We start from the raw sequence: 22,604 nt of genomic DNA, 5'->3' as shown, positions 1-22,604 counted from the left end.
GCCTTTCTGATTGTCACACTCTGGGAATTTTAGAAAACAAAGATGCATTTCTCCCGAAGTCCATTTAATGAACATTTATTTTACTAAGTCAGAGCCATTCCTTCTCCCTCCATGACAGTAAAATGCATGTTTAAAACCAAAAATAAATACCTAACAACTAAATCCCTGTTCTCCTATAGCAAGTAGAGTACTCTGGGGAAATGATCTGTTACAGACTAAGAGAGAGACAATCCCTATGCTTCTGATTACATATTGACCAGTACCAATCAATAAGGAAGTCAGCATACATGTCTAAGAGATGCCCCTGAGGAAAATGAACATAGCGTTCCTTCCTCTTTGTCAATATAACATGACTTGGGGCACAAGCGATAGCACTGCTGTTACTGCCTTAAATAAAAAATGAGTAAGAGGATAGTAACAGATTTTCTTTGCTTGTTTAATAGGGTTGAAAGGTAGGTTAAGCACCTTATAAAAGAAATCCCTGCTTCTTGTCATCTTCAAAAGAATCTGGCTGCTTTGCTGACAAGTTTATATCAGGAGTTTTCACAGAGGTTTAGCAAGAAAGAGAGTGGATGCAACCTGGATGACATAAGTGCATTTCAAAACACTGCCAATATTCTAGCTCTGCAAAAACTCAAGTCATCAGCAAACCTAGGATCACTACCAATATCCGAGTTATTGTCAGTGTTCATCACTCATCACATGGGACAATTTTGCACTGTAGATATTTACCAGAAAAGCATAAAATGTGCAGTAGGAATCTAATAAAGAGTCCTTAGAAATGATGTTCAGAATAAAGACTTAAATTTTCTGTGCTATTTCTTGAGACCATCAGGAAGCCAAATGAGAATTAAACAGCTTTCCTGGCACCATTCCCTTTAGAAGTACCACTTGTCCTCCAAGTTATACCTCACTCTGTAGGTCATTCCTCGTTCTCAGGGAAAATTTGCTTTCAAGGTGGCAACCTGAACCGCCTGCTGGCACCTAACCAGCTCTCCTCCCACGGCTTCTTTAGCACTTAAATGGTTCTCCCATAGTCTCAGTAAGGAGGGACGGAAGTCTTATTTGCTGCTGACGTTTCTAATGGAGGTGACTCAGTTTCTTGGCAGTTTTGACTACAAAGGAGGCTTTTGAGATATGCTGGAAATACGAGCTCGTAATGATCTAGGAAAGGGCTCTCAACAGATAAAACTCTTTTCACGACTGAGCTACCAGAAAAGAAAATGCTTTTTGCCCTTTTTATTTTCACCACAGCCTGGTTTGTTTGTTTATTTTTCATGGTTTTAGGAGGTGAATTTCTGGAGGGGAAATAGGTTTCTTGAAATGAGAAAAAAAGCCAGAATGATACATTGATTCCAAAATTCTGAAAAAGGAAAATAAGGTTTGGGACAAACAAAATGATGATGTCCTACCCTGGCAGGTACTCTTCATGGTGGGTTACAGCCCCATCAAGGCGATAGAGAAGGAACAAAAGTGATGCGTGAAATAGGAAATTTGAATGTGGTGTAAAAAGGACACCACGTTATAAATGGTCAAAGAGTGCACATACATGCATTTCATAGCACAGCACGTCAACACCATAGTTACTTGAAAACCCTAAGTAATAAGTAAGCATAAACAAACACAAGATTAAGAGTGCATCAGGTGCCTAGACTCCACCTGTAAAAAAGGATACCGTATTTTTATCTGTGGGTATGCCTGAATTTACATAGTACAAAGTCCACTGAATAAAATATGATGGCCATTGATGTAGTCTATGACACACCAGTTACTGAGTTGGAGCCCTGGACAAAGGGCTCTCGCTAATACATTCCAGTGCACATACACAACCACCCTGCCTGCATGGTTTAGCTTTTCATGAAGCTTGATTCTGGCTGAACGATGTCTTGGAATGATTGTGCACAAAAGGGGCAAATTGTTCCCGAGAAGCCTACGGAAGAAAGGATGAGGTAGAGATAAATGTATCCAAGTAGCTTTGCATTGACTGATTTTACCGCAGTGTGTAGTATGTACTTAAGTACTTGCTGCTGGGAGTATAAAGGCTTTACAATAACACAACATCCATCACTGAAACATAAAATGGAGGGATTTTAATTTTATTTTTCCCAGGAGGAAACTGATGTCTTAAAAAATCCACAAGACCTGAGTCACCAAGTCATCAGTGTCAGACACCTCACCTCATTTCGGTGCGAATCACGCACCAGTGAAAGATGCATACCATGGCAGAAAACTGCACCCTTCCTTGTATGACGGACACAGTTAAAAAAATTACAGGGCCTGAAGCAACTACCAGATTAGAAGGAGAGCCTTCGCCTGAGAAGCCTGTTTCACATCACATCAGTGACAGCAAGGTGAGGATGTCTGGGGGCTATGGGTTTCAAAGCTCTGAGAAAGCAGTTACTTAGTTATTTGGCAAGATGACTCAGTCCATGTCTCTGGTAGTGCAGGAGAGACTGAAGTCATTGAGGCTGCCTTCTGACAGGTCTGCTTCTTAAGAAAGCTAGCTTTTTCTTGTGACATGGTGCCAGAATTCCCATCAGAAGGCCTCATTCCCCTAAGATGATTGAGGAAAGACATAATCCCTGTCATTTTCAACCAGCATTGGAATTTTTCCTTCCATTTAGTGGGAGCTCCAAGCCATAACAAAATCTGAGTGCTAGGTAATTCCAATGTATATTTTAAGCCAGGCAGCTAAGGCAGGAAATTAGAGTTCAGGAACCTGTGATTTTCTTTTGGTATGTTCAGATCATGCTGGAAATATAGGGAAGCTGTGTTTCAACCTAGATGGTCTATCTGATTTTATACACAACCATGTCATAAAAAGTGCATAATGACATGCTGGAAAAATTCTCTTATCAAATTTTGCAGTCATCTGCAATCTTAAACAGAGCCATTAACATCATAGTTGTCATTTACATATGCCCTTTGTACTCAGAGCTGGTCTGTGGAGAGGGAGATTTTTACTGATTGCGACTGACTGTAAATTGTTATCCTTCTCACACCAAGGTAAATGCCTCCAATTTATGTATCCATCCTCTCTGGACAGAGGCCGGAGAAGACATATTCTTCTACGCCATCCTTCTTTGAGACTACTTAATACTGGCAATTTTCAGTCATGCCTTTGAGACCTTGAGGCCTGAGCTTGCCTTGGCGTACGTTGAATTACCTCCTCTGGTGGGCCTCCATGGCAACTCCATCGCTTCCATCAGGACTGGCCTCTGTATTGTCTCATACAGAGACTTCATGGGTGGCTTTGTGCGTTTCTAAGTTTTCCTGGGAGGCAACTGCAAATATTTCATTCCCCTGTGATGTCATCTGGTATGTGCTGATGACACAATGAAGGGAAGCATTGCATTTAATTAGCTACTCAACTCACACAAAGGAAAATGTAACAGTAAAACCTGTAAATGCGCAAGCCTGTTTGAGCTCATCTTGGGCAAACTCTGCAGTTCTAGTTTCTAGAAAAGTAGTCAGGTAATCGATAGACATTGCTATGGTCTTCCCATCAGTGAATAACTTCTGCTTGCATGTAAGGATGAATTCATCCAGCATATTCAGGCTGAAACAATTGGAAGTTGGGTCAATCATAATGTGGTCAGAAGCCCTCCCATCCTGTCTAAGTCTTTTGTAATGAGCTGTTACTGAAGTTTGTTAAAATTGAGTCAGTGGCCCAAATGAGTCATTCGGAAACCTCTATCCACTCTCTAAGAGACAAACATAAGATTTAAAACCTCACTTCACTTTTCAATAAATATAAAGGGGATAAAAACGTGAATAAATACCAGGTGTGATGTCACTGGAATACGTAAGCTTTCCCAAATGCATGACTGTATTTAAGGAAGATAATTCTCAGATTTAAAATGTGACTTACTAATAATGTAATGATGCAGTTCCTTGTATTGCCGTCCATCAAAGTTATCCAGATTAAGCCTCCCAAGATTTGCTGAAGATAACGTGCCAGACTTGGAAAATGAACTTAGAATGTGACAGTTGCCTAAAGAGTGATCTTTTTAGCTTATCCATCCCTAAGATTGAACATCCAATAATTTAACTTAATTGGAAGTTTTGTTACTGATGTATAAGCCAAAATCCGGCTCAACTGTTTCTGTCGCAATTGTATTGCCTCTGAATAGCTAACTAGAGCAAAATGCAATGATGTATTTTTTGCATTTGACGTAAGTGAAACTGAATTCACCCGGGGACTATCTGCTGGATAAGAAAGAACAGTTTTTACTAAGCTACTTTGAAAAGCTGGCTTTTTTTTCTGGTATAATACTGAAGTGGTATGAAATTCTTTCCCTTTCGTTGTGTCTCTGTGAGAATGTTCGTCAGTGAAAGCAAAACACATTGAAATCTTTAGTGTTGAATACTCCCAAGAGTATGACAAATATTGGTAGAGATACTTCTGGAGTCATTCGTATTGATTCTGAACAAATATTGGTGCACAGGAGAAATTTCAGATGACTGGCAAAAAGTGAATGTGGCACACTGTAAAGAATAAACGTAATGGGTTCAGATAATCACAAGCATTACACAGACCCTGGAAAAAATACTAATAAAGGCAAATATAGGAAACAAATAGGTAGTAGCTTATGTAATGTTAATCAATATTTTTTTAAATGGAAAATGGGTGTAGTCAAGCAACAAAGTGAGACTAAAATGCAGTTGCTTAAGTATTGACTTAATACATATGGATTACTTTAAGTCATTTGGTGTAGCCCTGCATGACAGTCCTGTAAAAAAAGCCCCAGTACTATACAAAATCCATTTACCTGTATCAAGTGCTGTGTGAACCAATTAGCAGCTACATCAGCATGTGTCTGCTCTCTTCCAATGGCTTATTTAACGGTTTTAAAGGCTTCCAGATCACTGATGTCTTTATCAGTGATTTGGAAAAAACATATACTCCTTGCTGACAACTTTGCAAATGACAACAAAATTGCTGCAAGGAACAAAGAGAACAGAATGACCTAAGAGTATTTAACATGGTGCTTCAGCTCTTAAACATTAAGCCAGGTTTTAAAACCAGGATGAGTCTCAATGTGGAAGAGATACTACCCACTAAATGCCCATGTTGGGACTCTCTGAAGCCTGTGGTGCTGGCCCAAAGAGGGAGGGTGGTGAATGAATAGAAACTACTCTGTGTTCCACTACATATTCCTATTTTCCTCATTTCTATTATTTGCCTTACTCAGGGAATGAAAACATGCAAGGATTGGCCAGGCATAGGAAAAAAAAAATCACATTCCATGTTTGCAGTGGCTGGCTCTTGTTTTCTGTTAAATTGCTGCTTATTTCTACTAAATTGCTTTTTCTCATACTAGGGACAAAGAAGGAGAAAAACCACCTGCCTCATTTTTTTATGCATAACATATCATAGCTGTTCTATTCTGTGTCATTCCATTCTCTTCTGTTCTATTCCATTCTATTTGATTCCACTCCATTCCCTGCACTCACAATGAGCTGTATAATGATGAGACCATTATTTACCTGAAATGCCAAGGGATTTTCAGCACCAAAAGCACCTTCAAAGACACAAATCAGAAAGGTTATAGGTGGAGAGAGTATTTTATTTATTTATAAATAAAGTTATTTTATCTTAGTTTAGTTTAGATTGTTTTCCTCAATCTGTTTCAGAGCTGATGCTCACAAGAATGAACACGATGCACATACGTAGCCAGCAGCAGGCTGACACATCCTTCAGTTTAGCTTGAAAAAACATCCTTTGCAGTCTAACAAAGGAAAGCTGGGACAGGAGCGGTGCTGACGTGGTGCGAGAGCAGTGCAAGAACCCAGCCAGAATGGGCCTGACAAGGGGTGGTGCTCAATGCTACACAGGACAGCAGCAAGTCCCTGGGCCACCCTGGAAGTGCTGGACACTGCCTCCCCCCCAGGATGTGGGGCACAAGGGCCACCTGTGTGGAGCACAAGCAGCTGCCTTTGGGCCACAAGAGCCCAAAGGAGCCCCATCAAGGGGATGTACTCGGCTGTGAAGGAGGCAAAAAAACCCACTCTTGCCGGTCTACCCTGGGGGCAAAAAAGCCCTTCCCCTCCCAGCTGCAGGACACGAGGGGTTACCTTTGTGGTGCATGAGCACCAGGCGATAACCCAGAGCACCAGGACCAGAGGAGCCCTGACAAATGGTCATGCCCAGTGCTCAGAGGAAGTTCTTTACCCTGCGGGCGGTGAGGCACTGGAATGGGTTGCCCACGGAAGCTGTGAATGTTTCATCCCTGGCGGTGTTCAAGGCCAGGTTGGAGTCTTGAGTGGCATGGTTTAGTGTGAGCTGTCCCTGCCCATGGCCGGGAGGGGTGGAACTAGGTGATCTTAAGGTCCTTTCTAACCATAACTATTCTATGATTCTATGATTTGAAGGTGAAAGGAGAGGAAGTTTGGTAGCCTATCTGTATGCTAGCCAGCAGGAAGACAGAGGCAGGAACAATGTGGATTAGGAGAAAGGAAGGCAAAATACTCCCAACCAAACAGCAAAATAAGACATAAGTAGTTTGGGGGTGATGGAGTAGGAGCAGAATGCCTCAATGCACTGAGAGTGTTTTCCACTGCAAAGCAGAATTGAAGCAAGGAATCCTGTGGAATAAAACCAGTGACTGCACAATTAAAGTCTCTATTAAAAACCCTGCTCAAAAAATATTTACAAGCCTTTAACTATTTAACTATTTATGAATTTAACAGTGAAACATTTATTTAAGTTTTTGCCTGCAACATGTAGGTAGGCACAGGACCAAAGTAGTGGGTGAATAGGTATGATTTCCTAAACTTCCCTGTTAGTGCTTGGTGCTCGGGGGAGGAAAATTCACAGTTGTAGGCAGAGAGCCATGCAAAGGGTTGCAGTGCCCATACTGTAGGTAGGACCTGCTGAAGGGCAGAAGGGTCTGGGTTACCCACAGGGAGGGGGCACCAGGGAACTGTGCACAACTTGAAAGATAACTGGCCAATGGGTGCACATCGGTTGGGAGTGGAAAAGTCCCATGTGGGGTAACCCATGTCAGAGCATCTTTTGCTACATAGGGTTTTCTGCAGCTTCAAAAATGCTGTCAGGTTTTCCAGCTTTGCCTCTGCAAAGTGTTCATACCTGTTTTAAGATGACCCACCAAAATACCAGAACAAAGTCTGAAAGACAGGCTTCTTGTTTTTGTGCAGTGTATCAACTGCGTATCGCAATCTTACAGGTCCTCGTGGGTATCATTTCTACAATGAACTATAAATAATTCAGTATTTGGCAGTCAAAGATTCCATCAATAATATTATGCAGACTTTTTTCTTTTTTTCTTACCCAAATGCAGAGTAAATGAACATTTCATAACTGATCTCCCAGGTAGAATGTTTAAGCTTGTGTGCAGACACAGAACATATCTGCAACAAGCAGACTGGAGTGGGGAGATGATTCTAGAAACCTCATGTCTCTACTCCTAGAGATAATGAAATAAGAGCAAAGATCTTTCATGAATTGGCCCCGCATTAGTAACCTTAGCTTCCTGGGTCTGTTAGAGCAGGTTTTGAGCTCTTGCCTGTTTCCTACCACAAGACAAGGGTAACAAAGAATTTCCAGGAGATGCAAACAACTCACAAAAGCAGAGCGGCTGTGGATGCCCACAGGAGGTGTTATTCTGCAAATCTGCAAAATCTTAACTTTATGCATATTGGTATTCCTCTGGATTGCATAAACGTGGAATTGCAGAGGCAGAGCTTCAGCTGGCGTAAGTGCTTGTGATCTAATTGATCTTTCAGAGTGGAGGAAAAGCTTTGTTATTTGGTAATACACTATGGGGGAATGGATATTTCATCAGTCACTATGCAACCAACTGAATGCACTGCCAGTTTGAATTTCTCCATGTCTCCCCTTCTTCTGCTTTGCCCATTTTCAGACTCTTGGCTAATATGGTCTTTCAGCAGAGACAAACATTTCTTTCTCACGTCCGCGATATCTATTTATTTTTGAAGTGTTGTTAACATAGTTTTCACTGTCTCTTTCTGTCTGGCCCTGCTTAATTGATGTAAAAAATAGCTGTCTGAAATGTTCTTCCTTGAGAAAAGTTGCTAATTTTCCCTCCAAGATCTTTTCCTTGTGTTTGTATTCAGTCAATTCTACTCAATTTTGTAAGAAAAATCTAGCACTGCTTCTTCAGTGTATGTTTACTTTCTCCTGGAGCCATTGCAAACTAATGTACCCTGGGAAAAGGAGTTGGATTCTTCTCATTTGCAAATACCATTAACAGAATTGTGGACCAAATTCCATGCACAGCTCCAAATTACACACTCAATTAGGGCCTGATCCAATGCTTATTCAAGTAACTGGAAAAATTCCCTGATTTTAATGGACTCTACCTCAGACCTTGGGGAATGGACATTTCCACTGTGGATGGTAAGTTTGAGCGTGGTGGAATTTACACAGTGATAGACTCATAGGGTTGGAAACGACTTCAGAGGTCACATCTCAAGGCAGGATCAGATAAATTTATATGCCCCAACAGATGTCTAACCTGTTCTTAAAGGTCAGTGACTGGGACTCCCTGGATTGTGCTTTCAGGCCATCTCTTTTGTTAATTATCCTTACTCTTAAAAAGTTCTTCATATCTGCTCTAAATCAGTTCTTGCTTTGATCTACACCCATCACTTCCTGTCCTATTCCAAGTAAATGAGAGCAAACTATTTTCTTTCTCTTTGCAATAGCTTTTAATGTATTTGAAGACTGAACACGTGAGTCAATCTTGTCTTCCTTAGGCTAAACAACCTTGGTTTTTCAATCTGTTCTCATATTTCAGTCTGTTTTCTGGATCTTACTCATTACAGGTCCTCTCTTTTGAACTCCCTTCAATTACTGGACATCTTTCCTGAAGGATAGTGCCCAAAACTGGATGCAGCATTTCAGTGTGGGTCTTCTTATTGCTTAGTAGAGGGAAAGCACTTCATGTGTCATGCACAGTCTCAGTACAATGCTTGTCTTTCACACATCGACATTACATTATTTGCTCCTATTTACCTTGTGACCCCTTAGAAATGAATCTAGGCATAATTTAACAATACAATTGGAGGGTTTCCTGGAACTGCTCAGGAGATGCTGAGGGCAAAATTAGTATTTCAGAGCTGCCATGTGTATTAACAAAACAAATGAAAGGGGAGATTTGAATACCTGTTGCCAGAGAAGTTCTCCAAACCGAGATTGAGAAAGACCATGATGTTGCTTGCCAGAATATCAGACTGGGAAAGAGATGCAATGACCACAGGGCACCATCATATTGGTTCTGCAGAATTACTTCTCAGGCTAAGACTGTTACTTAAGACAGTTTTTCTCTTCTGGAGGTAAGCTTCAACTACGTACTTATGTTTGTACACTTGCTCATGCATATTTGATTTTGGGCTACTTTTTAGGAGTGCGTGCATTTTTACAAATGCAACATCAGGAAACAATAACCAATATACACATATTTCATATTTTGTATATTGAACTGCCTCATTACATCCCTCACAAATGTATATGAACTGTAAAAATCAATTCTTGAAAACAGTATTCAAAAATCCATTTCCTTAATAATTTTGCCCTTTATCAAAGGATAAATGGCTTAGCACATATGAAATTGGCCAAGGAATCATTCAGTTCTTAAAATGCTCCTTTAAAAAAAAAGCTGACATTTTTGATCTCATTAGATGTCAAAAAGATGAAAATTTTTTCTTGTTCCTACAAAAGTTAATGGTCTAGGGCATTTCTGTGTTCATAACAAAACTGGGTCCAAACCAGGAAAAGCACATCAAATTTTATGCTATAGCTATTTATGACAATCCATTATGTGTTATTGGCTTCTTTCTACTTGAATATTCAACATGCGTTGTATGTTTTTATAATAATGTCAGTGGGCAAAGAAATATAGCATAGCTGAAGAAACCTGAAGATTTTCAACTCAGATCTACTTTTCCAATCTGTGGCAACATTTGAATAATGCCATAAATATTCAATAATAGTGCGGACTGCAATTTTACCTTTGATTTACAATATAACAAGTGGGCCTGAAATGATATATATAACTCATTAGCAGTCAAGTAAATGATGACTAGAGCCTGCTGTATGAACAATTCTGTATTTCAGAATAAGCACCAAAAAGCCAGGCATTTCTTTAAAGAGAAAACATACTCTTACTTTTATAACTTTGCATTTTACAATATTCACCGACTTAGCAGTGCAGAATGCATGAGATACTTCACTGCACGAGATCTAGAATTTTTGCATTAACATGACAAGTAACGCAGCACTTGGTTGCTTTTTCTGACAGTCTTAATAATAGCAAGAAATTGCAAAGAAGGTCATGATATTGTTTCACTGCAAAACACTTTTAAGTTCAGAATTGGTGGGACTGAATAAACTACCTGCAAAATATACTGTGGAAAACACTATCATGAAACTGAATCTATTCTGTTACTTATCAGATATAGAGGGAAGTTATTTAATATATAATAGCAAACAGTTTTGAAAAACATCAAACCACCTCCAACTGAGATACTGTAACATGATATTGAATTCACAATGTGAAAAACATGAAGATCTACAAACACACTAGACAAAAGTTGACCTCAGATAAAGTAAATATTATCCTTTTGCAAGTAGTGATGAACACACTAAAGACACTTCTGGAATGACATCACGATCTCACCAAAATCAGTCAGATATGTTCTACTGACTGCAACAGATCCAAGATTTCATTCCTGAACTGTGCTATGAGGTGTTAAAATAAAATGAATCAGATGTTGGAGAAGTCTGCCAGATACTGCTGATGAACAGCACAGGTGTTGTTTAATATAAAAAATGCCATCAATCTGGATTAAATAAAACTATTAGATCAGAAATGATACTAAACACAACAAAACAGATGAATGCATTATTAAGGTTCTCAATGTGTTCAAACAACAACAAAGCCTACATTAAAAAAAACACGTTCGTACATAATTACCATTAAGCCACCCACTCAGTGTTTTATGTTTTTTTGCCATTATTATAATACAAAATGAGCAGATTGAAGCTGCACTGGCAAGAACTGAGCTGGGCTGTGGAGAGAGGCTGTGAAATCTGTCCTTGGAAGTTTTCATAACCCCACAGGCCAAAGCCCTGAGTGACGTGGCCTGAATTCAGCTTCGGCCCTGCTTTGAGTTGGAAATTGAACTATGGCTCTCCTGGGGTGCCCTCCAGCCTCTGTGATGCTGTGATACTCTGTGAGCTGCAGCTTGAGGCTGTGCCCTACCCTTCATTTACTGCCTCTCCATATGCTGGTGATAAGGATTAACCTGGTCCTTCCCCAGCCAGTGCACATCCCCTTATGTCAGTTATGTCTACTGCACAACTGTGTCAAACAAGACCTGTAAGACCTGTTGTCACATTAAGGAGAGATCTTAATTTCTGGTTCCCCTCAGATTTTCTTATACAAGATGACACAAGAATTAGAAATCAAAGGTATTTCTGTCTTCTAAATCTGCATAGAGGAAGCTTCTCTTTAATCTTTAGTACTCTTTACTGTTACTTTTTAACCCTATTAAAAGAAAAAAAACTTTTTGTGGCATTTAGTATTTTGCACCACTTCCCCATGTCTTGATTATTTGCAAGCCAAGACGCAGTTCTTCTGCTACATAATCACCAGGTAATTCTGGTGCTGAATTACCATATATGAGAAGTGTACACCACAGCTTGATCTTCAGCAGATTCATGAAGAGAGATGGAGAATGGAGGTAACAGAGTAAGGGTCCATGTTAACAGAAGAAGAAAAAAATATACACTAGGGCAGGAGAAACCCCTCTATCTTCTAGATTATCTTCCACATCTGAAGGGCAAGAATGCATAAAGAGTGGAACATAGGTTTTGCTAACGAAGCCCAGCAGACCACTAGACAATAACTTAAATATTGCACTGTAAATAAAGGATGTAATTTAAGATGCTGTTTTATGCACTTCATAAAATAAGTCTGTAGAGGCAAACTGCAGCCAGAGTAGTTGCAGACCTCTAGTGACATTTGTATATATACACCATAAAACTCCACCTACTGAAGCCAATTTCAATCAAGTAAAACTGCTCTGAAGTACTTTTCTACAGCACTTCTTACTTATTTCTTCAGTCAGCACTGGTATTAAAAGTCACATGGTCATTTGCTGTTGGCAAGAGAAGCACGGAGAAAAGTGCTGAAGTAGGCAGGTGTGATGGTGGCAGACCTGGAAAAGCAGGCAGCTGAAAGAGAGAGTGAAGGCACTGCTGGAGCCAAGGCAGAGCCTGAATACAAATTACCCAGAGGGTCTCCCCTGCCTAATGGCTTCAAAACCCTTCCTTCATGGTGGGGGTTGAGACAGAGGCATTCACCAAAGTATGTGATCCACACATGATGAGCCGATTTTGAAAGTAAAGCACTTCAGTAATTTCAATGTATTTATTATCAGGAGGTATTTTTCAAATGGGTTATTGTATACCCATATATACATTTTCTTGGCATACCTACACCAGATTGCAAGAGAGAAAAAATAAGTGTGTTAATCCTTCTGACTTCATTTCCATCATCTGTACTCCAACCTTGGATGAGTACAAACTTATATATGTTAGTCAGAGTCTTCAGAGTACATTTAGGACACAGGAGTCATCAAGGTTCAGATGGTTTGGCTGTCTGACTGTTTCTTCTTGTTTGTTACTGCTGTATTTGAATATCCTAAGATGCACCATCTGCTTGAAAGGATGGCTTTAATGAAAAGGCCTATGGTGAAAACACGAGTCTGAGAAAATGTGCAAGTGAGGATGGCAAATACCCCATCTTTCTGTCTATTAATAAATAATGACTCTAACTTCTCATTCAAGTTTTGCAAGAGCTCAATCTCTCTCAGCATTGACTCTGTTAACATTCCTAACCCTTCACCAAACAAAAACTTTCGCATTTGAGGAGAGTTTCTGGCCATTTTCTAGGCCTGTCGGAGAGACAGGCCCATCCACCTCAGTGCCTGGGTGCTGCCTAGCAGGGCAACAGAGGTGCCTTTAGGCAAGGCCACAGCCATCCAGGTGCAGCCGAGAGCTGACTCAACACCTCAAGCCTGAACCCAAGACAGAGCAACCACTGGCCATGGTGAGTTTAAGACTATTTGCCCAATCTGTCCCTTTCCCAAGTGTCCCTCAGGGACCCATCACCTGAGCTCGCCCTCCCTCCTGCCGCTTCGAGGGAAGCACACCCCGCCACCCCCATGAGGCCCGACGGAAGAGCGTCCGCCTTGGCTCCGCACAACGACTACAGCTCCCGGCAGGCCCCGCGTCCTGCCGCGCAGCACGCCAGGAGCGGTAGTTCCCCCAGCAGCGCTGTAGGCCCTCAGCGCGCAGGGCTGGTGGCGCGTTTCTCCTTTCGGCTGTTCTCAGCGCAGGCGTGCTGCTCCCGCCGCCCCTGCCCGGACTCTGTGCATGCGAGAAGTGGGCAGGGTGCCGCTTCTCCCCAGCGGCTCGCTCTGACAGTCACGCCGGAGGGTCTCGTTCCGACCGCCGGCGCGGGAACGGAACGGAGCGGAGCGGAACGGAAGGGGGTGGGGGGTGAGAACAGAGGGAGCCGCTGGGCGCATGCGCACAAGGGTGCCCCGCCGCCCTCGTGCCCGCGGAGGGGTGGTGTTGCCGGCCGGCCGTTGAGCCAGTCACGCGGGTAGGGCGGCGAGCGGGGCTCCCGGCGGCAGGAGCGCGCACAGCGGCAGCACCCGCCCTCAGCCGCGCCGGGATACTGCCCGCCGCCAGGGAGCGGCGCCGCCGCCGGCCGGCCTCCCCCTCCCGCCCCTCCTTCTCCTTCTCCTTCTCCTCCTCCTCCTCCTCCTCTTCATCCCTCCCCCCACTCCTCCTCCCGCCGGAGCGAGCGAGCGAGATGGCGGCCGCTGGGTCGCTGGCGAAGCACGAGCAGATCCTGGTGCTCGATCCGCCCACCGACCTCAAATTCAAAGGTGAGGGGGAGCTCGGCGCCGGGAGGGGGCAGCGGGACGGCCCGGCCCAACCCAACCCAGCCCGGCGGGGTGTCCCCTTTCGCCTCGGCGCTGGGCCGCCTCCAGGCGCCGCGTTCTCTCCCCGGGGCAGCGATGCCGGGCCCTGCCTGCTCGGGTCCGTCGTGGGGGCTGGGGGGAGGGGGGCGCCGCCGAGCCGGTGAACGGGCTCGGCCGTCGCCATCTTGCAATCCCGTGGGGACTCGAGAGCGTGTGTGCGGCCCCGGCGGGTGCCCGCCCGCTTTGCCGGGCGCGGCGCTCGGGGTCCGGCCGCCCCCTTCCGGCCCCAGACGCTGCGCCAGTCCGCCCCCTGACTCGGTGTGTTCCCCCGCGTGCTGGGCAGCGCTCCGCTCGGGGGGCCTGGCCGTGGAGTAGCGGGGTCCGGGGAGGGCTAATTACTCTCATGTCATTTCTGTGTCCGCGGGGGTCTGCGTGGCCGCCGGCCTCTCTCCGTGAGGTGTCCCTGCGGCTGTAGTGGATCGGAGAGGCCCCTAGGCGGGCGGCTGAAGCCTTGCCGCCGTGCCGGGGAGCGGGGTGTGTGTGGGTGAAACACGATTCACGGGGCGACCCGCGCGCCTGGTGTTTCCCCCTCCGCGCCCTGCGGGCCGGCTGCTGGCGCTGGTCAGAGCCCGGCCCTGCCCTGCCCTGCCAGTGTCCCCGACGGTGCTGCTGCGGTTTTGCACCATCACTGTAGGGTGTGCGAGTAGCTGATGTGCAGGCGCTCGCACCCTCTCCCGCTGCAGCGTGGCCCGCTGGCCTAGTAAATGGCTCCCCGCCCTTTTCCCCAAGTTGTCATGTTTCAGACAGGTTCTCGGTACTTAAACAGCCAGCTCACTCCTTTCTTTGGAATGAGGGAAAGGAATGTGTGCATTTCGGAAGTTTCTTTGTGTTTAGTATGGCGTGGTGAGCGCAGAACTGTGACTGGCATAGCATGTTTCTATAAACGTAGGTCCCAGTTAGTGCGGTTATCATGTGGGGCTTTTTCTCTGCTAATAAAACAGATAGTTCTAAAAAGGAAGGTTCTTCCAAAGATGAGTGATTCTGGAAAGGTAAGGACATAAAAAAAAGCATTCTAGAATAAGTAGCTTTCAATACTATGCTGTGATTATATTTTATACCCTTAGGGGCATTAATAAAAATCTCATAACGTTTCAGATTTAGAATCTGCAGTATTAGATTATTTTTTTGAGGTGTTAATGTTATCTGAATTTACCAGCATATGTACTTGCACCTAATCTGATAAATGTTCCTATTTTATTCTGTTTCATTTTTATTGGATTTATCTTTCATTGTTTTAGAGGGACAGAGTGGAATTTATGATGGTGTAAAAAAAATCTTTAAATGGACAACTAGAACAAATTAATGTTTATGTTACAGAAGAACACTGTTCTCCCAAAATGCATTTGGCTTATCTGATTCTTAGACAGTCTTTTAACAAACTGTACTTGCTTCGTTAATCTATCAAATCAGATAAAGCCTGAAATCTGTCTGTTCACACATACAAATTTCTTGATAGCTTCAGTTTTAAAATTTTTAAATTGCACATTCATAGAGGAATTTATCTTTTCCACTTCTGTTTTGTGTTTTAAAACGCTGCCAGGTCTGGCTGCACTCCGATTGCAATACACTTGTGTTCTTAATGCAAGGGCAGGTTGGAGGAAAATGGAAATTTTAAATAAAAAAGCTACTATGTCTAATTCAAAGCTTTCAAATGTTGAACTGTCTTAAACTGGAAGCCATACTTACGTGATGTGAAACAAAGTGATGATACAGGGAATATAGAATAAATGCTAGATTAGAAATTCAGTATGAAGCCGTTGTCAGTCAGTGATCCTTATTGTGCTGAGTGTTTATGTACTTAAATAATGAAATGTGTATTCTTTAGCCATAAATTTTGGTTTCGGGCTAATGCATGTATTAGCAAAATTGCTATAGAGCAGACTGAGCAAAAATCTGAAACATAATGAGGCTGCAGTCTTTAATATTCCATAGAAAGCATTCTCCATTACTGTATTATTACAGTAATATACTATAGAAAGAGCTATCTATTGGGAGAGCATGGAGTGCACTCTCAATAAATATTTTCTAACTGCTTATTATTCTGAGGTATTTAAAGAGGTTTGTGGGCCACAAGCTAATTCAGTTCTAAAATACTGCATTGAAGAATACAGTATTGGCAGGGGGGATTCTGAGTGTTATCTTTTAGAAAGTAATTGGTTAGCAAGAGAATGTATTACTCAGAATAAGTGTAACTTAGTGTAGGAAAAAGTGTTTTTTTTTTCAGTGCAGCTGATTGTTCAGAGTTTTTCTTTTATTGGGACAGTGTCATACTGCTGATGTGCATATAACAGAGATCCAGTTTTAACTCTAATTATCTAAATTGGACAAATAGTTTTGTTGGTTTTCTTGCCTCAGGATTTGCTGACCTTGAGGATAAAAGTGACAGTAAAATGTATTGGTATGACCCCATGTAAAGAATTAAGTTAAAAAGTATATAGGACTTATCTTAAGGAGCCGTTAACAGGGCTTTAAATTCATCATTGCCTGGTGTAACTTTTTCATTTATTTTTTCTTTTTAATCTACTTCATTTGATTATCAAAAGCAAGGTCTATAATACATTTATTCTGAATTTTATTCAGTTTCAGGGGGAAGTCTAAAGAATATGTCCCATGGTGGCTAACACATTACGCATTTCCCTTGGTGACCAAAAGATTAGAATGCTGTTTATATAGTACTTTGTATTCCTTGAAACTTTGGTCATTAATGATATTTTGGGTCATGGTTAATTCCCTCTGCTTTCATGATAACTAGATTTCTTTGGATTCTGGAACCATCAGGAATGCCTAAGGAAAATGACAAAACAAATAAGTACTTTTCAGAGTATTGTGCAAATACGAGGGGGAAAATCATACTTAAAAGTGACACAACTGAGAGGCAGTTGAGAAGCTGTGTAATAATGTAACACTGAAACAGAGACTCAGTATGGAGCGTTGAGAATTTGCCTCATGGTACTTGCATCCAGGTCTTCAGACATATTACTCCTGTTTAGATTAGCTGTCTTCTGTATTTTAGTCTAATCTATTTTGTTGAGCTTCAAGAATCTGAAGTTTGGGTTTGTTTAGGACTGGATAGGAAGAATGGAAACATGAGACACTTAAACTAACATCTGCTTCTTACTGGGGTCTTTTTCGTATGACTCATGCATGTCATCATTGGCTGTAGCTCTAGTTCAGTGAAGATTATGGTAATCTGGAATTGGTAGCTTGGGAGTAAATGTGTTTTTTTATTTTTTAAGCAGTTTGTAGTTTAATAGCAGCACTTGAAGTTTTTAGTTCAGAGATTTCTAGCGTTTGTATGGAAACTCAGTCTCCCTTAAGAAGCCAGTTTTGCTATTCTAAGTAACAGCAGCAGTTTAAGTTGGTCTTGGATGGTGGTCCTTTTTAAAAAAAAAACTTCACCAAATCTTTCAATCAGACATGGTTCTGCAACACCTAATTGAAAATCTACTCTAGTTGATTTGATGAGCCTTGGAGGATTAGTAGACAGCGTTCAGAATTTGAATTTCATGTGATTCACAGGTGTCTGACTAGCAATATAAAAATGTATGAATATCCTAAATTGATATCCGTTATTGAAGTTCTTACTTACAAGTTTGTGAAATCCAGTTCTGTTACCTTTGTAAACATCACAAAATAATGAGACACACTTCTTTTTTTGGTGTTAGTACCTCGAGGCTTGAAATAAGTCAGCAAGCAAGCAGACTGAAGTCCACTTTTGAGCATGTCTGTGTGCAATAAATTTTCCCTTTGATGATTTTAGTTACTGGGAGAGATCAGTATAACAGATGATGTTCAATTTCTGATTATTAATCTGATTCATAATATAGGATTTTTAGTATAAAACCAGCTATCAGATGGTATATGTTCAAATGACTCTTTCCAGGTGAGGTAGAGAGCACTTAAGTATGGCTCATTCTGAAATCCAGTTTTTGATGACCTATTAAATAATACAAAAATATTGCTATAGATTTTGTAATCACTACATTGCTGTTGGTAACATTGAAAGCCACAGGCTATGTATTGCTGCAAGTCGAGAAGGTGGAATTTAAAGGTAAAAATAGCTCAGTGTTAAATGCATCCCCTGCCCTCAAGGTCTGTTGCCAGAGTTGGCAAATAATATCTTTTAGTGTAGGAAGGATTTGAAGTTTGATGCCTTATTTGTAAGTTTTGCTTATTTCAAATTTTATGCCTGTTTTCACTTTATTCAAAGTACCAGCAAATTTGTGATGTCCCACATTTCTATGGTTAAAAAAAAATAAAAAGGCAATTGGGATGTCAGTTTTCTGGTATCTTCGTTCAAGAACATTTTTGAAACTAAACAATGGGAGTGCAGAGGAGAAAACTGGTTGTGATTACTAACACAGTTGTGGCTTCTTGATACTTAGAAGTAATTCCATTGAAGTTAATGTTTTTGCTGGCTGAATATTGTGTAATGACAAAGATTGACAATCCCATACAGTGACTCAGTATTCAACAAGTAGTCATTGACTTTTTTTGATCCAAGAGGAATTCCTGGAATTGTTTATTCTTGCTGAATATATCTGTACTTCTGTTCGCTGTTTTCTTGCTCAAATGTAATATTACTATTTTTTATGATAGTTGTTAATGAAAATTAGTACATTATTACTGGGAATGTGTTGAGGAAATGGAAGGAAGAGGATGTTTTTTACCATGTGTTGTTTATGAGGTGGTATGTTAATACGTATGTCTCTACCATGGTGTTAGACGGCATTTAAAACTGACAAATAAATGGCAGTTACGTCTGTTTGTGAAGTCAGGCATGTTATAGGTGTTAAATTGTATTTCTGGAGAGCTGATTTGCCGTTTGTTTTAAGATTCAGTAATGGAAGCTCTTCCTGTGATGACAGGTATACAGCAGTGGAGATTTGGAAGTTTTTCCCTTTACCTGCAACTTGTAGGACTCTGTTTTACTAATATTGCATCTTCAGTAAACAGAGAAAACCTCGCTGTCTTGTACTCATAGTGTAGTCATTTATTATAAAAGTTTCACTTTTACGTTGTAAGTAGCATAGTGCCTACTTGTTGTGCTGGTTGATAGTATAAGCAAGAGTTCTAGATCACTGTAATACATCAATGTTAATATTGTAAAAAACCCTGCACTATACATGAACATTGTGCCATTGTTCAAGGCCAAGTTAAAAAGTAGAAACTTACCACAGGTGCTGTTTTATGCTTTAGCTAATAGGTCTGAACATTTAGTGTACTAACTGGCCTTTGTGGCTTTATAAATTGTTCCTGTTTTGGCTTCACTGTGGTTTGTGAGTGTGTTTTACTTTCTGGCCAACTTTGTCATTAGGAGATGTTTGTTAACCAGGTCTTTGTGACCATCAGTCATTAAAAGGTCATTACATGCTCAGCTTAAAAGGCATAAATTCAAGTTGGAAAGGGCTGCTGGAGAGAACATGCTCTGTATAAAATGGAAAAAATAACAAACAAATAATCACTAACTAATTAGATAAGTATTACATTTTTCAGTGTGAAAATGGTCAAATGTCAAGGCTTTTATTGCTAGATGAGCCAGGTAAGTGTGTATAAGCTAATTTCTTTAAAACAAAACAAAACAAAAAACAAACCAAAACCCCAAAAAAGCAAAATGACCAAGATAATTTCTGGCTTTGAATTGTTGAAAATAAAAATGCAGAAACACAAGTTAGAATTTTAGAAACTTTGTTTTCCTTCAGGTAGTTAAGACTTTATCTGGTGCATAGTGATACTGGCCTCTTTAGCTTCTCTTGCCTTTTAGCAGTTTGTTTATTTTATTGCATACAGTTAATTTCATTGCATTGTAAATTATTTGGCAGTGTAGATGTTGTATTTCATTTTATGGTTTGAAAGTATACATTTTGATTTACATGGTTATGTAAATAAAATATTTTCAATTTATTTCTATATGAACAAGATCTTGAGAGTTAAGATAGGTTGGAATATATTATCCTGATGTAGGACTTCAGGTGTTTTGTTCTTGATAACATGAATAAGAAAAGAAAAACAGTTGTTTGCCTGAATTTAAAAAAGATAGTCACATCAGAATTTTTCCCTCCTGTGTTTCTAAAAATGAGATCTCGCTTGGAGTAATTCTTAATTTGATACTTCAGTGCTTGAATAGGTCTGACCTTGACAGTATGCAAAGCCTTAGAGGAAAGAATAATTAAAGACATGGAGATAAATGGAAAGTGGAATAAAATGCAGCGTGAGTGTCGTGGGTACTATGTGCCAGTCTGATCTGAGTCCTCCTTCTCTTTGTCTCCTTTTTTCCTCTCTTATGTGTATATCTCCCTCAAACAAAAATGGATCTTACCACTGGATTTTATTATATTATTTCATCAAATCATTGATTGGTTTGCGTTGGAAAGGACCTTTATATCATCCAAATCCCTTCCTATTGGCAGGGACGTGTTTCACTAAATGAGGTTCTCAAAGCCCTGTCCAACCTGCTTTCAGAGATGGGGCGTCCACAGCTTCTCTGGACAGCCTGTTCCAGTGCCTTGGCATCCTTACTGTAATTTTTTTTTTTTCCTTATGTCCAGTCCAAACCTACCCTTTTTTCAGTTTAAATTGTGTTGTCCCTTCTCCTGTCACTGCAAACCCTGATAAAGAGTCTTTTTCCATCATTCTCTGAAGCCCACTTTATGTATTGAAAGGCCACAATAAGGTCTCCCAGGAGACTTCTCAAGGCTGAACAACCCCAGCTGTCTTAGACTGTCTTTACAGAAGAGGTGCTCCAGCCCTGATTGTTTTTGTAGCGCTCCTCTGTACCCTAGTCTAACAGTTCCAGGTCTGTCTTGGACTGGATGCGGTACTCCAGGGGTAGGAGAGTAGGAGAGAACAGAGTAGAGAGGGATACAGTCACCTCCCTTGATCTGCTGGCCCTGATTCTGTTTATGCAGCCCAGAGTAGGATTGGCTTTCTGGGCTGCAAATGCACATTGCCAGGTCTTACTCAATTTTTCATCCTCTGGTATCCCCCAGTCCATCTCCAGAGGGCTACTCTTAATCTGTCCATCCTCCAGTCTGTATTTATGTTGTGGATTGCCCCAGCCCAGGTGCAGGACCTTGCACTTGGCCTTGTTGAACGTCATGAGGTTGGTTCACATGGACCCACCTCTCAAGTCTATCAAGGTCCGTCTGGATGGCATTCCTTCCCTCAAGCAAATCAACATCAAGACTGATCTTGCAGTTATCTGCTTACTTGCTGAGGTTGCACTCAATCCCGCTATGTCATTGATGAAGGTGTGGAATAGTATTGGTTGCAATATGGATCCCCGAGGGACTTCCCTGAAAATTGTGCATTTGATGTGTGCTAGTAATAGGACTGCTATTTTCTCAGTTGGAAGTGGTGAAGGAGTAGAACTAGAGACCAGTACTTTATCACAGGTTTACTGTGAGTGTGATGGGTCATGAAATGGGGCAAAGATGAGACTCTAATTTTCTAATGAGGGAAGCATTCATGTCAGGATTTATGGCATTGATGAAGCTTTATCTGACTGCATCCCTGGCAACACCTAGTCAGGGGAAAATGAACCCAAGTGGGAATGGTGCAAATATAAAGTTAGTAACATAAGTGAAGGAGACTAGATTGGATTGTTTATCTGAGCAAAATGAAGACTGAAAGGGGATCTAATTGCTATCTATAAATATATTAGAAGAGGTAAGCACTAGGGAAAAGAAAAGCTATGTAGGCTAAAGGGTAGGATTGGTACAAAAATGAATTGACACCAATATGAATGTATTTAGATACTTAAAAAATAGTTAAATTTCAAATCCAAATCATGTCAGTCTGAACCAACCTTCTAAAAACTGTGGGGGCAAAAGTAGTTTTAAATTCATCAGATACCATCTTACAAAACTTTTTGTTTCATGTGGCCTTTCGAAGGCTTTTTGTAGGTCATGAGGTTATGATGTTCTTAAAAGTTTGGTAGGACGGTGGTACCTGATTATGTACTGAAGCTAGAAGTTGGTATGTCCTATTGGATTCCAAGACATTAGAATAGCATGACTGAGGTAGGTATTTAATGTTTTTTTTTCTTTTTAAGAAGGGGTGTTCATTAATTGAAGATTGTATACCTAGGAGTAACTGCTCTATGTGTGAAGCAAACTTAGTAATTATAATTCATAGGAGTATGATGTTGATTTAACATGTTTAACATGTTAACGGTATGATGTTAATATGGCCACTTAGTCTGATAAATCAAATGAAAGTATAAACTATTCTGTTTTTAATTTGGGTGTCTACTAGACATCTAGTAGACGTGTTCCATGTTACAGCCCAAGTTAGAATTCCAGGTGCTTCTGTAAAAGGGAGCTGACTGGTCCTGGGAAGCATGGCTGTATTAGCTCAGCTCGGTACTGTGATGCGAACGTAAGGAGAGACAAGACTGTGACTGCAGCTTGCATTTAAAGCTTGTTGTTTGTGTTCCCGAGTGACTGTAGAGTATTCTGTACTTGGCTTTCAGAGATCTGGGAGATGGAGACCTGTAGTTTGTGCTTCCAGAGAATGAAAGGTCACCCTGCAACTGAAGTGAGTTGTTCCTTTCCTTAGGT

At 41.2% G+C, this 22,604-nt stretch overlaps 1 protein-coding gene across 1 annotated transcript in view; it reads left to right on the top strand.

Moving 5' to 3' along the window:
- The first annotated feature begins 13,778 nt into the window (after positions 1–13,778).
- Positions 13,779–22,604, top strand: part of VAPA (VAMP associated protein A) — a 30,050-nt gene continuing 21,224 nt past the window's right edge. The window contains exon 1 of the mRNA XM_057397460.1: positions 13,779–13,947. Within this exon, the coding sequence (XP_057253443.1) occupies positions 13,872–13,947 (76 nt within the window). The 5' untranslated portion in view covers positions 13,779–13,871. The remainder of the gene's footprint in view (positions 13,948–22,604) is intronic.

This window comes from Pezoporus wallicus, unplaced genomic scaffold (assembly GCF_028554395.1).
Source record: "Pezoporus wallicus isolate ANWC-B61680 ecotype Strahan unplaced genomic scaffold, APGP_CSIRO_Pwel_v1 contig_227, whole genome shotgun sequence".
NCBI lineage: Eukaryota > Metazoa > Chordata > Aves > Psittaciformes > Psittacidae > Pezoporus > Pezoporus wallicus.
Note: the sequence above shows the minus strand (reverse complement) of the source record. Positions and strands in the feature narration are given on the sequence as shown.